Source organism: Corythoichthys intestinalis, chromosome 4 (genome assembly GCF_030265065.1).
Source record: "Corythoichthys intestinalis isolate RoL2023-P3 chromosome 4, ASM3026506v1, whole genome shotgun sequence".
NCBI lineage: Eukaryota > Metazoa > Chordata > Actinopteri > Syngnathiformes > Syngnathidae > Corythoichthys > Corythoichthys intestinalis.
This window is the reverse complement of record NC_080398.1, coordinates 55857114-55873979: the sequence shown is the minus strand read 5'-3', so window position 1 is coordinate 55873979 and position 16866 is coordinate 55857114. Positions and strand designations below refer to the sequence as shown.

The following is a 16866-nucleotide window of genomic DNA, read 5'->3' as shown; positions in this document are numbered from 1 at the left end:
TACAGGATCAAACAAAAGAAAAGACAGAGGCAAGTAAAAAGGGTAACCAAAAGGATTTATTTTCTTTTTAGGGGGATGTGGAGGTAATTGCAGTATAAATAAAGATGATTCCTACCTCGAGAGTGATTCCCTCTTGTTCCAGGCCCAATACCTCTCTTGATTTCACCTTCTGAGGACTGTAGTAGCTGCTCTCTGCCTGAGATTCTGTCAGCTGACACATTGGAGAGAGAGTCCATAGTCAAAATGTCATCTTTTTACAACTATGCAAGCTTGACTATGCTATTAATAAGTACAAATAAATGCATGTTTTGTTCATTTATTATCTCTACCCATTATCCTCACAAGGGTCGTGCGAGTGCTGAAGACTAGCCAGCTGACTTTAGGTAGGAGCGGGGTACACCTTGAACTGGTTGCCAGACAATCGCAGGGCACACATTAGCCACGTTTACATGCTGACTTTTATTCATACCGATTCAAATCATTCCGAATGGAAATTTCACATCAGCTGTTTACATGTCACTTCATCTATTCCGATCCAGCGTTTACATGTGACTGCCTTTATTCCGAAAGGACGTTTGACAACTGCCGTCTGAAATGCGCAGATTAATCAAAACAAAGCGTCACGTTGCAAAACATGGAGATCGATCGTCAGATCAGCTGCTGTTTTAACTTTTCGAGTGGAAACAAAACTTCAGAATGATACGCCGTTCATTTAAAAAGCTGTGTAGGTGCGCTGTGCGTGTGCTTGGAAGCCATGTTGCAAGTGACGTTACTTACGTCACCAAGTGACGTCACCACGTCAGTACGGAGCATGCGCAGAAAGAACGCAACTAGACACCATTCCGCTTCCCTGTTTACATGATATAATTTTACTTCTAATCGGTTTGGGAAAAGGAATATTCCACCCCTGTGAATCGGAATGAAATTCCATTCGGTTTGGGCCTGTTCATTCCGAATGAGGTGTTTATATGGAACACATTTATTCGGTTTGAACAAATATTCCGATTGTAATTGGAATATTTGGCTCCATGTAAACGTGGCAAATGACAAACAACTTTAGAAACTCACATTTACAAAGAGAGACAATTTGGACTGTTCAATTAACCTACCAGGCTTGAGAGAAAGCCAGAGTACCCAGAGAAAACCCACGCAAGCATGGGGAGTACATACAAACTCAGCACAAGAAGGACGAAGCCCGGCATTAAAACCTCTCAGAAATGTACCTCCTAATATTAGTTTCATAACAGAAAATTCAGTCAGAAAATAATAAACAAATCTTAGTTGCCCGTTTCACTGTTATCAGCTTTTATTAATTAAAGAATCAAAAAGGTTTGACGAATAATCCAAGTTCAGCCCTATCATTTGACAAAAAAAAAGTGCCATCAAAAATTTCAACTCAGTTATTTTAGTGTCAATGACAGCGTGTTTCTCAGAGTAAGAAGGCACAACTGACCAGTGTTGTTAATCTTACTGAAAAAAAGTAATTAATTATAGTTACAAATTACTTCTCCCAAAAAGTAATTGCGTTAGTAACTCAGTTACCTGAATGTAAGAGTAATTAGTTACTTGGCAAAGTAATTGGTGATAATTACTTTTTTTCCCTCAAAAAAAAAAATAAAATAAAATAAAATAAAATAAAAAAACCATTGGCCACACTATGTGAAGTTTTTTTGTGAAGGTTTTTGGTACAATTGGCCCGAGCCCAATTCTTTACCCTAATTTACCCTTTACCCTGAATCAACTGTTAAAAGTTGTTAAAATTGCTCCCATTATTGCATTAGTTCCCTTCTCTCTACTTTCGACATATGAAAGTTTTAAAACTGTTTCATCATTTAAAGATGGATTCAAGTCAAGATTTTGCCGATTTAGAAGTATTTGAGATAAAAAGTTACTTAGGTCCGCTAGGAAGGTTCTCTACAACAGAGCCGTCCTAAAAAGCCTACTGCTTTAAGATGGCGGCTGTCTACTAACGCATTCAGTGCCATGTCTGTCACTTTGCATCTAGTTATATCTATATACAGTACATGTGATATCTACCATGTCTACCATATCTACCATAACATGCGGGCGTAGTTTGACGGCTATCGGCTACAACATGTATTATTGGAGCTACCTAGCATCGCGTTTGCTCGGCGTCACAACTTTCTTGCCTCCTCCCCGCTCCTGCTCTGCTCTGTCGTCTCGGTGAGTCCGTCTCCCTCAGACTTTTCGACCAATATAGTAACGCATAGTAACGCATGCCTTTCCGTCCTCAGTAACGGTAACGGCGTTGCCAAGATGAGAAAAGTAATTAATTAGATTACCCACTACTGAAAAAAATAACGCCGTTAGTAACGCCATTATATTGTAACGCCGTTATTAACAACACTGCAACTGACATCTAAAAATCGTGCATGATTTGAATAAAACAAACTACACCACATAATTATGAAGAACTTTTAAAAAAAAAAAAAAGGTTCATTTATTTATTTTTTTCCCCCAAACTTTGGACCTATGACCAGAGGTGGGTAGAGTATCCAAAAAATGTACTCAAGTATGAGTAGCCTGACTTCAAAATAATATTACTTAAGTACAAGTAAAAGGAGTCATCCAAAAAATTTACTCAAGTACAAGTAAAAAAGTATTCGATGAAAAAAACTACCGTAATTTTCGGATTATATGCTGCTAAATTTGTCCCTCATTTTGAATCCTGTGGCTTATAGTCCAGTCTGGTTTATTTGTTGATTTACTTGGTTTAATAGCTAACACTTTTTTTGACACTAGCATCATAAGACTGTGATCAGACCATCATAATTATGACATGACATTATCATGGGCATTAATGAATGCTTATGACAGATGTCATCAAGTGTCATCTGGCAAATTATGTCACTAACTCCATCTATGTCCTGCTCGGATCTTTTACATCCGTTCAAAAGGGAGATAATTTGCCGGATGACACAAAATGACATCTGTCATAAGCAATCATAAATGCTCATGGCAGTGTCATGTCATAATTATGATGGTCTTAGGACAATCTTATGGCGCCACTGTCAAATTAAGTTTTACCAAATTCCATAACTAGCAATGAATGAAACAACTATAAAAGTAACTGAAGATATAATTAGCACAGAACATGAATTTCTATTTGTTATTTACATCAGCAGCGTTGACAGCAGGTGGCAGCAAAGGTTGACCGTATCCCCCAAGAGAACAGTGATGGCCAAATTGAAGCTTCTTGAAGCAATGAAGCTTTGCAACCAATTAGTTCAAAGCTTCATGGTGGTTCATTTGGTCTTATGATGTCGCTGTCAAATAAAGTGCTACAGGTTGATATCTTTTGGTGTAAATATTCCATAATACAGGACAGCTGCGGCTTTTAGTCCAGTGTGGCTTATCTATGAGCAAATGCTGTTTTCATTTCAAATTTGATGGGTGGCGGCTTATAGTCAGGTGCGCCTTATAGTGCAAAAATTACAGTACTCAAGAAATGAATAATTCCTTAAAACATTATTTATTTGTAAAACTGGCATTTTTTTCTCAGCGAAAGGTCATCTATTTTTATTATTATACTATAACCTATTACATAACCATATTAGGCAAAATATATACCAGAATCATCGAACTTCCAACTGAAAAAATAAAAATGACAATCACCAGTCCAAATGCAGCATGACTGTGCTCTGTAGTGTATAAACACATTTTCCACCTTGAAACTAAAACTCACTCTGCTTTTCGTTGATCTATCACTGTCAAATAAAAACTAAGAGTTTAAAATCTGCACTGATATTTTTGAGAGCAGCTCTTTACCAGAAATGCTGTATTTTTTACGGCGCTTTAAAGACGTCACTTGTTGCTATGTAAGAACACCGACGTGATACTGGTGAGACTGGATGAGCCACTCTGCTGGTGAAAATAAAGAGGAAAAAAAAGCAGCGACTGTAGTGCAGCACAAAGTAGTGGAGCGTAAGGGCCCAAATACACCACATGCATGATCGTTCCGGTTCCGGTCCGGCTTAGTGTTGACTGCGTGCCACGCAGTACGTCAAAAACAGGCAAATCATACCGGCTGCGCACGGCTGCGGTCCGCCAACTCCGTTCCCTCATGAACGCTCGCGTGATCGCGCGCTATAATGTGCCATTTAAAACAACGAAAAACACACGGAGTCTATACTCGTCAGAGAAGCAGAGAGAGAGCACATTTTTTCTTTGCATATTGATATTTTAGTTACGTCTGTCTCTTAATTCCAGATTGACTGCAACATGTTGAGATCAGGGCTCTGTATGTAAGGGGTAGGGGGGGCGAAGCCCTATTTTGCCCTTTGTTGTGTTGGTGGGTTTATATCTTTGCGCACATTTAGAATTTATGGCACATAACATCTGATAGAGCTGTTATAAACAACTGTTAAATAATCTGTAATATTTATAAAATTGATAGCGAATTATATACTACATAAACTAAAAAACAGCGTACTTGAAATTGGTGTCTCAACACTGCAGATTTCTGTGCCCAGCGCAAACTGTTGTTTTTTTATGAAAAGTCAAGTAAAATGTAGGAAAGAAAGAGAAACGTCTTGAATATACCACCAGGTCGAAACTTGTGGGTGTCTCTTTATTCTCTTTCGTACTTTTCCCCCTCGACTCTGTATACAAACCGACATTGTGTGTGCGCGCCGGGCACGAGAATTTCTGCAGTGGAGCCACTTTCAGATATGCAGCTTTTTTTCCCCCGCTCAAAGTTGTCAGCACGTCATGTGTTTGAATTTATTGCCAGAAAAACACACACAATAGGACACCACCAGCTTCCCTTTTAATGCTGTCCTTATAATAACGATCTGTTGCATCGTATAGCACTTTGTGACTTTCCACCTCCATGATGAAACGTTCTTCGTCCATGTTTGCTGGTGTTTAAACCGTGAATAAGCAAGTGGGCTGTTACGTCCAGGCCCAGCTCCGCCCATTTTGTCGGATGCGTGTCCGGCAAAAATAGAAAATAGCCTATACCATCCGGCGGGCTGCAGCACGCCGGAGATAGTCCGCGGGCAATCCGGAGCACTGACGCGGCCGGTATACGTTGAACAATAGGATATAATGGGAACGGATTGGCTCCGGCGCTATTTTTTACCGGAGTCGGACCGGAACCGCAACGATCATGCATCTGGTGTATTTGGGCCCTAAGAGTAGAGTTTCTTTTTCCCCAGGTAAAAGTAAAACGTAAGGTCTGGTGAAACTAGTCTCATAAGTACATTTTTCTCAAAGTTACACAAGTAAATATAACGGAGTAAATGTAACGTGTTACTACCTACCACTGCCTATGTCAAGTACAAACTTTCATCAAATCAAACTGCACCAACTTCTATCTGGTTTTCTGCACCGCCCAGATTTACTCTTTAGGGGAAGATAATCAGAACACTGCTACAGCCCCCTAAAGAATAAGAAAATTCGTATAAAATAGGGATTATTCTGCAAAACATTTACTCTGAGTGAAATCTGAACAGGCAAAGAGTGCAAGAGGTCAAAGCTAGCTACAATGCTTTAGAATTTGGCCTGTGTAACAACTGTGGGTGTAAAGTAGAACTTTGCAGGCCTCAATCCATTCAACTTTAGCACAGGAAGCAGGTGCAAAGCAAGAAGCAGCTGTGCCTTATTATCCCTACTGATGGAGCTGATTCGCTCATACTTACTGCCTTCCTCTCCCACTTTCAATTAATCACGTGTGAGGACTAACCTGCAAATTCCTGGGTGCAAGGTTATGGAAAGAGTTTAAATACCTCAATGAAGACATGTTTTACCGTCTGAAAACAGCGCGCACAGAAGCATTTTAAAAAAAGATATAGAACATAAGTTACTTGCAAAGTGATTCATTAAAACATAAAATCCAATGAGACAAACAGCCCTTTCTACTGCACATTTATGGCATGTTAAGTTCTTTTTCTTCAGTCAGCAAGGTTTTATCTAAGGCCAGATTGTTGAATTGTTCACCCATTAAAAAAAATTGCACAGGTGAAATATTTCAGTAGTTTTTTTTCCTTCCACATATCCCATCTTGCGAACAAAATGCCAAATGAGAACAAGAACAAATGAAAGTTTGGCAGGCGTGCTGAGGTGAAATGGGAAAAGTTGAATCGTGTCTGTAAAAGTAATTTATCTACACAGCCAATTTCTCTGACCAAACAAAACCGGAAAGCTTTCAAAGTAAAAAAAAAACAAAACAAAAAAAAAAACATTTTTTTAGGCTGTCTGTAACTACTGTAGAAAATCCAGTAATTAATTAATTAATTATTATAATAAATAACAGTAAAGGAAAGGACAAACTTAAAACTGCCTCATTCCATCGCTATACTGAAAAAACACACACACCGTATAAGTAGTAATATGATCTGAGAGCTTGAACCTTTGGGTTAACGTAGATGAATTCCAACTATTTTCACTGAACTGGCAGGATTAAAGATTGGGATCTGTTTCTGAACAGTCATCATTCCACATAGAATGTTTAAAACATTAAAGTGACCCGAGACGCTAGTTAACAGTTTCCCTACGCTCGCCTGCACCGCACACAGAGGCAGAGGGCACTTTAACTTCCTGGGGACCAAGCTTTTCTTAAGACTCACACTCAAAACGACTACACAATTTAGGTGTGGGTGCACAGACGGTATGACTAGATAAACAATATGTGCTAAAGGAGAGGGGATGTAACACCGAAATGACTTTAATCATTACATTCCTTATAACAGTGTTATATCATCTTTTATTGTGGTAATTCAAATAATTAAAAAAAAAAAATTTTTTTTTAATCACATTAGTCCATTTCTAGCCAGCTCAGTCTTACAAATCTATATTTTTATGTTTTTTCAATTTTGAACTTGGATTTAAAAAAAAAGATGTCTACACTGCAAATTTATAACGTCTTAATCAGATTATTTTTCTTAAATTTACAGTAGTCAAATAATTTTTCTACATTTTGTATTGAGCGTTAAAGACTACTTAACAGATGTATAATATAATAGTGTATAATGCATGTATAATGTATAATTATTTCACTTACCTTCAGTAAACATAGCCATTTGTTCTAATTAAGCCTATACAAGTAAAAGTTGGTGATTATTCACTTAAATCAAGAAGAAATTGCTTTCAAATGTTTAAACAACATATTCTTGATTTAAGAGCATTACTGTCAAACAAGCTTTTTTTTTTTTAGATTAAATATAATAATTTAGTACTTAACATAACTGTTAAGAAAAATAGCAAATGGAAAATAAGCTTATTTCAAGATATCTGAGAAAAAAAAAATACTTAAAGCACTGGCACATAATTTCACTTATTTCTAACAGATTTACACTGAAAACGGGGATTTGACTCCTCTTAAGGAAGTGTGTTTTTGCAGTGTACAGAATGTATATTTATTGTAATGCCATGTCTGTAAGTGAACTTACTGTTGGCCATAAACAATAGTTGTGCGCTCAACCAATTTTCCACAGCAGAAGGCTGCTTAGTGCAGAAGTGAACTAGTGGAATCTATGAGTAAAACAACAGCTTAACTAAACATTGTTCTGACTACAACCACCAATTTTGATTGTGTGGATCAGGTGTTTTCAGTTCCTGCACTTTACTGTGCAGTCAAATGTTCATTTTACACAACACTACTTCATGAAAGTAAAACTCCATCCTCAGAATTGTTAATGTACACAAGAGATTTACATTATGTACCTGTGTACCAATCTGTAAGCTGTTTAATGTCCTGTATTTGTAAGGATAAAGCAAGATGGTTAAGCGGTTTGTAAGCATTTTGAATGTTATTGAAATGTATTGGGATCATTATTTGTGGTTTAAGGGATCGGCCTCTCATTCTTCTTAAAAGGCTGACAGTGAATGCGCTATAAAACCCCTGCAACCCACTTCTACCGGCAACACAGTGGCCTTCCAGCTATTTTGGGATGCTTCAGCAGCCAGGTGAGAAAATGAAGTTTCCCCCCCCCCCCCACTCATCAGTGTCTTGAAGCCCATCTTCTCATGTTACTGTCAGTTACATGGAAGACCACAGGTCCACGTCTTGCTTGCTACCGCTATTTCAGGGAGAAAGAGGCTTTTTGTCGACATCTATTTTCACTTGAGCGGAGTGTAGGATACCTGCATCATTACAAGTTGGCCTGCTTGTAGGAATTTTTAAATTACCGGTAATCTTTTTTCTGTTGTAAGTGGGGTCTTATTTGTGGTGGTTCGCTTCTGTTCCCTCACTAATTCCAGTTCCCTTCATACTTGGTTATGCGGCCAAGTATAGCGCCCTTGGGTGAGACTTGTTATACACCCTGATAGAACACACTTTACTGATGCCAGTGCATGACACCAAAAAACCTCAGATTTTGGAGGAATGTAGTAAGTCATATGTGGCTCTAACAATGAAACCCTGCCTCACCCCTTCCATCTGCCAGATGTTTTGCCAGTTGAGATTTATTTTTTTCATGGCTCTCCCAGTTGGTCATTTTCCTGGCCATTGAGACCATCTTTGCACGCCTTCTACTTCCTCCAGCCTCCTGATTTCTTATACTAGTAACTAGAGGTAGGAATCTTGGGGCACCCAACGATTTGATTACGATTACGATTCAGAGGCTACGGTTTGATTATAAACCGATTATTGATGCACCCCCCCTCTTATAATGTTTCGTACATTAGTTCCTAAATTGTTCAAAAATCCTTTCCGGCTAAACAAAACTACTATTCTAGTATCAAGTTAACAGTTCAAAACAGTAAATAAAATGCTCAAGTCCCCATTCTGTATCAGCAGCTTTAGACAACATTCAATTAATTTAATGTTGAGAATCAACCGCTAAAGTTGTTAAAATTGCTCCCGTTATTCCATAATTTCCCTTCCGTCTACTTTCAACATGTGAAAGTTTTAAAACTGTTTTATCATTTAAAGATAAATTCAAGTCAAGATTGTGCAGATTTAGGATTATTTTTGATAAAAAGTTAATTAGGCTCGCAACAAAGCCTTCCAGAGAAGTCTACTGCTTTAAGATAGCGGCTGTTAACTAACGCCGGCAAGTCTGTCATTTCACATCTAGTTCTATATATGTGTGATATCTACCATAGCAATATGTGGCCGTATGTTTGTAGCAACTAGCAACTGGGCGTTGTTTGTAGTAACCTTGTCTGCACTGACTAAGCTTTACGTTTTACTGGTATTTCTGAAACTGTCATTAGTTTTACACCAACATATTTGGCCTGTGATTTGGCGTGTTACAATGGAGATGCTTCTGTACTTGGTGTGCTTTAACTTCATTATAGACCGTTTGTCTCCGTCTCAACTCCCATTTTTTATCCTCGTCTTAGTCCCTGACAAATATTGGTCTTGTATGGTGTGTTCTTGAGGACAAAACTAACACACAGTCAATAATGACCACTGCCAACAACTACTGTTAAAAAAGTAAGAAGACCAGTAAAAATATTAAAATGGTTCCAACCCTTTCCCGTGTCATGTGACTGTTTAATGTTACAAGGTCTCAGGTGTGAATTAGGAGTAACTGCAGTAAATTTTACTCCGACACCCTAATTTCGGTCACTGGAAGTTTAATATGGGAAAGTACTCTCTGAGAAGCTTAAAATAAAGGTATAAAAAAAACTGTTCCACTGCATAAAGATGGCCTCGACCAATAAGAAGTTTGCCAACACCCTGAAACTGATCTGAAATACCATGGCCAAAACCATACAGGGGTTTAATAGGACTGTTTCCACATAAGAAGCCTTGGCATCATCGAGCAAAGAAGTTGTGTTAACGTGCTTAGCTACATAACCAGAGGTTAACTGGAAAACGACATGAGTGCTGCCGGAATCGCTGTAAAGGTTGAAGTAGTAGGGGGCGGTGTGTCACTGCTCAAACCAAAGGCTGCAGACTACATAAATTTGATCTGCATGCCTGTCTTATCAGAGGAAAGCTTCATGATGCATAAGAAGACATGGTTTACCCTAGATAAGCAGACAAAAAATATTGAGAATAGACTCACTTGAGTTCCTAGCAGTTGAAACATTAACGACTGTGTTTTGAATTATTTTGAGGGAACACTGATTTACAGTAAAAGCGACTACAAAAAAATGATGCTAAACATTCATCAAACAGTACAACAGACCCAGCAACACTGGTCGCCAAATATTGGGATGGTGCCCAACTGTGCACAGTGAGTATCTGCAAATTAATTGACAATTCCTCCAAAATACATAATCACTAAATAAATTACTGACTTTGTGTTGAAACACAATAAAATTGGATAACTGTGCTTTTCACACTGACATAATTTGGTCGAATTCGTTTCGGGAAGATACGACATCTAAGGGGTAGCATGAGTTTGATCAATATTCACAAAAATACATGTATACCGCCAGGTCTGCAACAGATACAGTACCTTAAATATCAGTATTTACCGGTATTATAATAAGTACCTTAAATGTTACAGAAGCCTTGGTGCAGTAGAAGCCTATTGAAACAATAGGATCTTTGGGTGTGTGATGTTGGGGGTTGTTTGGAACACCCCCAGTCTCCCTTTGCTGGTAGAGACCGTCCTCGTCCTCCTCCGAGCTCACAATGGCTGGAACAAAGGACCAAGCCCAGGAAACCCAGCCCTGGTTACTATCTGAAGGAAGGCCTGAGTCCATGTAGAATTCTTGACTGGAGTACTGGCTTGGTCCTTGGTTCTCTATATCCATATCCATTCCTAGAAAAAAAACATACACTTAAAAAAATATACATACATATAAATTACACTCTTGTGTGGTGTGGATAAGAGTAAAAGGTAGCTTAGTGTTATTTTGTTTTTGTTTTTTTTGGGTGGGGTATAACTACTTCTATTGTGATCTTTCAGCATGCCTCATTAGTGGGTAGTAAACTTTTATTTCATAAAAATAAGTAAATAAGTGCACAGCAAATCCCACAGTGAAGCACTCAGAACTGAAAAGTATAAAAAAAAAAAAAAAAATTTTTTTTAAAGTAAAATAGTAAAATATACAACATATCACACTTTACATCTGCATCTTATGTTAAACTTGCCCTTCCTTTTAAACAAAGAAACAAGCAGCATTATCACATTAGTCCTAATCTTTTCATTGGCTATATGACTGTATTCATGTTTCTTAGCGAGATGGTAAAACATTATGACATAGGGCAGAGGTCGGGAACCTATGTCTCGCGAACCATATCTGGCTCTTTTGATGAGTGAGTCTGGCTCTCCGCCAACCCGTAATTTTAAATGTGGAACCGGCCGGCTCGTTTGACATGAACGAGTTATGATAGCTGATGGTTCATTCACATATTTTTCTTGGATCTTCAAACATACGTCACAAAAATGTGCTTCAATTCAGTCCCCATCGGTGGTCCTTCCATCGCGTATTACACGGAGATGTGCGTTAGTGCAGAGTTAGTCTTGCGCCTTAAATCTCCGCTTAGCCAGCAGCAGGGATGGTCCCTCCCAACTCAATGCAGAGCGATCTGGAGTATATTAAAATGCGTAGGGGAAAATTAAACCACGAAAGTGAACTGTGTGGTACCTAAAGTCATAGAAGTGCACAATGAGTTTGACTTCCATGACATTTTCGCCTGTCAAAATTGTCGCCACTTTCAGGAGAGTGAGACTCACGAAACAGCTGCTCTGAGAGACTCCACCTATGTCGGCCACTGTTATTTACAAGTTCCCTGGTTGCGGTTTCCACTTTCAGGATTTTATCTAGTGCCACCCTATGATTCTATTTTTTATTTTCCAAGTGGTGAGCACGCAACGATTGTAACATACCAAGTAACGATGTCCGGCTTTCATTGTTGTTTTCTTAAGATGTATTTCAATCAACATGAAAAAGCATATGTTGCCAAACAGGTTGGAAACATATTGCTCTTGGAATTGCAGTCAACGTATTAGTTATGCTCTGACATCCATAAAAAAGTCAGAAATGCAGGTCCCAGTGTAGAGCCCATGAGAAGCTATTCCTTTGACTTTTGTCAGGTCACAGGATATGAAGATGCAATGCAAACAGACGAGTGTCACCGACTTGCACTACAATAAAACAATGTAAATACAGTAAATATAGTGCACTTATAGAGCAATTTGCCTACACCATCAAAGTGCCCAAAGACCTTTACGGACACATTTACATTCACACCACTTTCATTCAGCAAGAGGCAAGTTTCTTTCAGACAAGGGCCTGCCAGGCTTACAAATTCAGGTCAGCTTTTTGACCAAGGACACGTTGACAGTCGGAGGCAGTTATAGAAATCAAAATCATCTTGCTTGGCAAAGTACGTAAAAAATAGACATGCAATTTTCACTGGAAATTAGAACAACTCTATTATTACAACCAACAAGCAATTTGAGTATAACAAAAAGTACATTCAGGAAACAACACCTTAGGTACAGAGAAAAATTCAACAATGGAAATATACCAGTATTGCAAATGCACTGAACATTGACAGCTGTGCAAGTGATGAAGAGAGTCATCCAACAATAAAAAGTAAGGAGTACAGTAGTACAGTCACTGTGACATGACGACGGTTGTTAAAATGATGCGGTTGTTACACAATATAAGTGACAAGTAGGGTGATAATGCAGAGAGTCCTTGAGCATTAAAAGTGCCACAGTAGTGTGTGGGTTGTGTCTTCTGTGCATGACACATATGAACACACAAGACAAAAATATCAAACTTGTTTTAAGCACAGAGTTCAGGAGAAAGATGGAACACACAACAGCATTCTCTTCAGGTCAGTTTATTAAAACTCAATTGCAATCAAATAAAGATGCAAACATTTTGACAGTTGTTGCTGCAAAAGCAATTAGTACAGGTAGATGAGGTTCTCAGTGGGTATAGTGCAATGCATAATAATGGATCAAAAACTAACAGCAAATCCCAAACAGAAATGGGAAAAACTGGTTTGGAGACTGGAACAGCAGAAACAACCGGTAAAGAGCCTCTTATCACATGAATAGACTGGTGTGCCACAAAATAATAAAAACAAAGCAATGGGAATATGAAAGACGTGATAGAGTGAAAAAATAAAGTTAACATGTACACAAAACTAAACGGCTACTCACACAAGCAAAAACCAATATGATACAGTAAATCATTTCAGCGAACCTACAAGTATAAAGCAAGCAGATCTGACATATTAAGTTTTTGCTCAATACAATATCCTAGCCACAGGTTTAAACAAACTACACAACACTGGATATGTCTATTTCAATAAAGATGGAGAAGAAGGAAGCTGATGTCAATACACAAGAATGTGTAATCCCATTCCTTGAAGCCTCATGTCCTCTGCGGGAAAACAATACTGTCCACGAGGTCACTACTCAAGAATCCCGGAGGCTAAGGGGGTGAAATTATGACATGTTTTAATTAAGTTTTTCACTGCATGAATTGGCAGTTGAAAAGTCTAATGTCATGGGTTATTATCTCTTTTCTCCAGTGTTCCCATCCAATTTGGTCTATTTCTTCCACTCTGTGGTAGCCTTTGAGGTGTCACATCAACATGTTAAGCTGTTCTGCTTCATGTCACAGACTGACCAAGCCTACGTTTGAATTATGAGACAATCAGAATAAAAGTGCAATTGTAAATGAAATGATCAAAACGCAGCTGCTTAAGAAGACTTTGAAGTATTAATCCAAAGAAGTGAGTGGAAAAATTCCCAGAAAGATGTGAGGCTGATTTACTGCATCTGTAGAAATAAAATGACCAGAATTTCCCACATTAGTTCAGCCTAAACCTTCGTAGCTGAATCTAAAATAACTACAATCATAAGCATATCAATGTCCAAAGTAGGGCTCCTGGGGCAGCATTTAACACCTGTCACATGGATCCTCAGCTTAAATAACAAGTAGCTATGCAAGTGAGAGACCAGCTGATTGACATTGAGACAGACCTAAGAGGACAAATGGGGGAAAAGCTGTGCCCTCTAAGTCCGGCAGATGTCCCTCTATGTTTATGCAAGCGAAAGGTGGACTGATAAGCTGACACCTTATCAAACCTGCACTGCGCCGACTGTCATGTGTTTTATCGTTCATGCATATGCATTATTCGTCATTGACACAGTCCTCCATTTTTATATTAAAAGCATAAACAAATACTAATACACAACCAAGAGAAGAATCCACAACTCGAAATAAAACTAAACGCAAAAAACTTAAGCCAATTATTCATAACCTGGCCGAACTTTTCTTGAGTCTGGAAATGATTTCATAAGAACATTTTGAGGAAGAAATATTTTTACACAATTCTTAAACATCCTGGTAACTTAATATAAAACAATGAAATCATCTACATATATTGAGAACATTCGATAGCCCTACATTGGGAGAGTTTACGAAACATTTGAGACAATGCATACTTTTCATTAATGTACAGTTTTATAAAGTATATATGAAGCATTTTACTGGATATAAATCGACTAGATCATATAGTGCAAAACTATAATAAGGTTATCTCCTTCTTTTTAAGATCCAAATAAATTTACTTTGTAAAATATAAAAGTTCTTCACAAGTCATCACCCTGACATATGTGAGCCATATGACGTTTGAGACTGCTTGATAACCCATGGCCTCCAACCAATATGTGTGATAGTCTGGTCCATTCAAAAGGCTGTGAGAAAAGTGACGGAGAGCTCTCCTTCAAAGCAAATTCTGACATGAAGCACACTGCACAGCACAAAATATGCACGAGACATTGGACAAACTCCAAGTCTCCACACACATAGCATATAGAGACGGCACTACAGTCAGATGCAAAGACATTACATGTACCCAGTCACAGGAAATTTGTTCATGCACGTGCACACGCATGTGGAAACTAGGCACAAACACACGCACGTACACGCCTAAACACATAATAAACAGTCACAGACAACGATGCAAAAAACTTTACAGCTCTGGCTGAACTGAACAGCTTTTTTATAGGTGCATCTAATTTAATTACAATATTGTTTTAAAAAAAAAATATATATATATATATATATTTTTTTTTTTAGCAGACATCAGTAAATGAAACCATGATTTTTACAATGATTTATTCAATTCATAGATTTAATTATTTCAAACTTTTATTGTAATTTCAACAATTTTTGCCTATGTAATGAAAACTTAAAAATCAAATTTTTAAAATGGAGGTATTATGCAAATTCAACTTTTTTTCCAGCTTTAGTTAATGTTATGTGGTCATTCCCTTGTTAAAAACACATCCGGAGTGGTTTTCTGAATCATCCACATATGTTTGAGAAATTGTGACACTCTCCTGTCTGCTGGTCAGAGCTGCTAAAACGCTCCCTCCTGTTTAGCGCCTCCTTTAATGCATAGCACCTCCCCCCTGCTCTGACGTGCGTACTATTCAGCTACTCCCACTGTTGTAGCTCATTAATGCTCATTAAAAAGCGAACTGGAAAGTAGATTGTCGCCTAAAGATAATGCTATCCCAACTCTCGAGAGCACTCCAACAGGAACCACATGGGTAAGCTGAAGTCAACTGTTTGCCTCACTTTGAAAGTATTATATTACATTAACATACGAGTATATGACCAATCCCCCTAGAGCAGGGGTGTCCAAACTTTTTGCAAAGGGGGCCAGATTTGGTGTGGTAAAAATGTGGGGGGCCGACCTTGGTTGACGTCCTTTACGTAGAACAATATATTTAAGCAAATTTTAGCAAGCCATTCTGTGTGTCACATTTGCTTTATTATTTTTTTTTTAATCAATAATTTCCACAAAGTGTTGGAACTTGCCTTTGTGGCATTCTCTTTCATCTCTTCTCGCTGTAAAATTAAACTAGCTTAAAGTTGCTTCAATTTCTCGCTACGTATCTTCCCTGTAATCTTATCGTACATGTCAGCGTGTCTGTTTGGTAATATCGCCTCACATTGAACTAATTAAAAACAGTGACTGTCTCTTCGCAAATGAGGCAGACATGAGTTTTTGCGTATTTTAGTGGCGAAATAGTCCAATTTCCACCTATCCTTGAAGCATCGGCCTTCGCAGTCAACTTTTTTTTTTTATGTTGATTGTCACCATTTTAGAAAATTGGGAATAAAATGTCACGCGGGTAATGTTGCTTAGAGTGCTGCTGCCTTTTAGTGGGTAAATGAGAAGCAGCACTTAGTGTGGAAGCTACTTCATATGCTGGTAGCAGTAATGCTAAGCAATTTTTTATGTCTGTGTGCGGGCCAGACATTATTGATTTCATGACAGAGGCTGGGGGCTGGATGAAATTTGACCACGGGCCGCATTTGGCCCCCGGGCCGGACTTTGGACATGTCTGACCTAGAGGGTGTTGTGGAACTTTAAGGGGGTTTTCATTATTTTTTTTCCTGGTCAGTTTGTCTATGTCAAAATGACAAGGTATTTAGGGGCGCTTTCACATTAGACCAAGAGGACCAGGGTCCCGCTGGAGAGCTACCTCGCAACAACACTTGCGGATGACTTCCTGAAAAGGTTCAGTAGCCAACAGAACATTCCGAGTAACATCACGTGGTTGAAAGGGGCACTCATTGATTGGAAAAATAGAAGAGGAAATACATCCTTCCTGTAAGGGGAGGGAGCGTGGAGCATCACAACGTGATGCTGTGACGCCACACAAAATGAATAATGCATAAATTAAAGTCACCCCTCAGCCAGTGGCGTGGTCGGCCCCTCCCGACTCAACGCCAAGCAAACTGGACTATGTAAAAAATGCATAAGGGAAAATTAAACCACGAAAAGGAACCTCGTAGTCCCCCAAGTTACACAAGCTCTCACTTTCGTGACTTTTTGGACTGTCAAATTGTCGCAACTTCCAGGAGAGTGAGACTCACGAAACGGCCGCCACGAGAGGCTCTGCCTGTCTCGGCCACTGTCACTCTCACACTGTGCGTTCAGGAACAGCATACAAA

General features: G+C 38.6%; 1 protein-coding gene across 4 annotated transcripts in view; it reads right to left on the bottom strand.

The window, feature by feature from the left end:
- Positions 1-16866, bottom strand: part of LOC130914348 (intermembrane lipid transfer protein VPS13B-like) — a 625421-nt gene that overhangs the window by 565954 nt on the left and 42601 nt on the right. For all 4 annotated transcript variants that reach the window (XR_009062893.1, XM_057833447.1, XM_057833446.1 and 1 more), the window contains exons 8-9: positions 10414-10685; positions 116-211 (exon numbers count right to left, since the gene is read on the bottom strand). Coding sequence is in view for 3 of the 4 variants with exons in the window: in XM_057833447.1 (XP_057689430.1) it covers positions 116-211; positions 10414-10685 (368 nt within the window). In the remaining variant the exon portion in view is untranslated. The remainder of the gene's footprint in view (positions 1-115; positions 212-10413; positions 10686-16866) is intronic.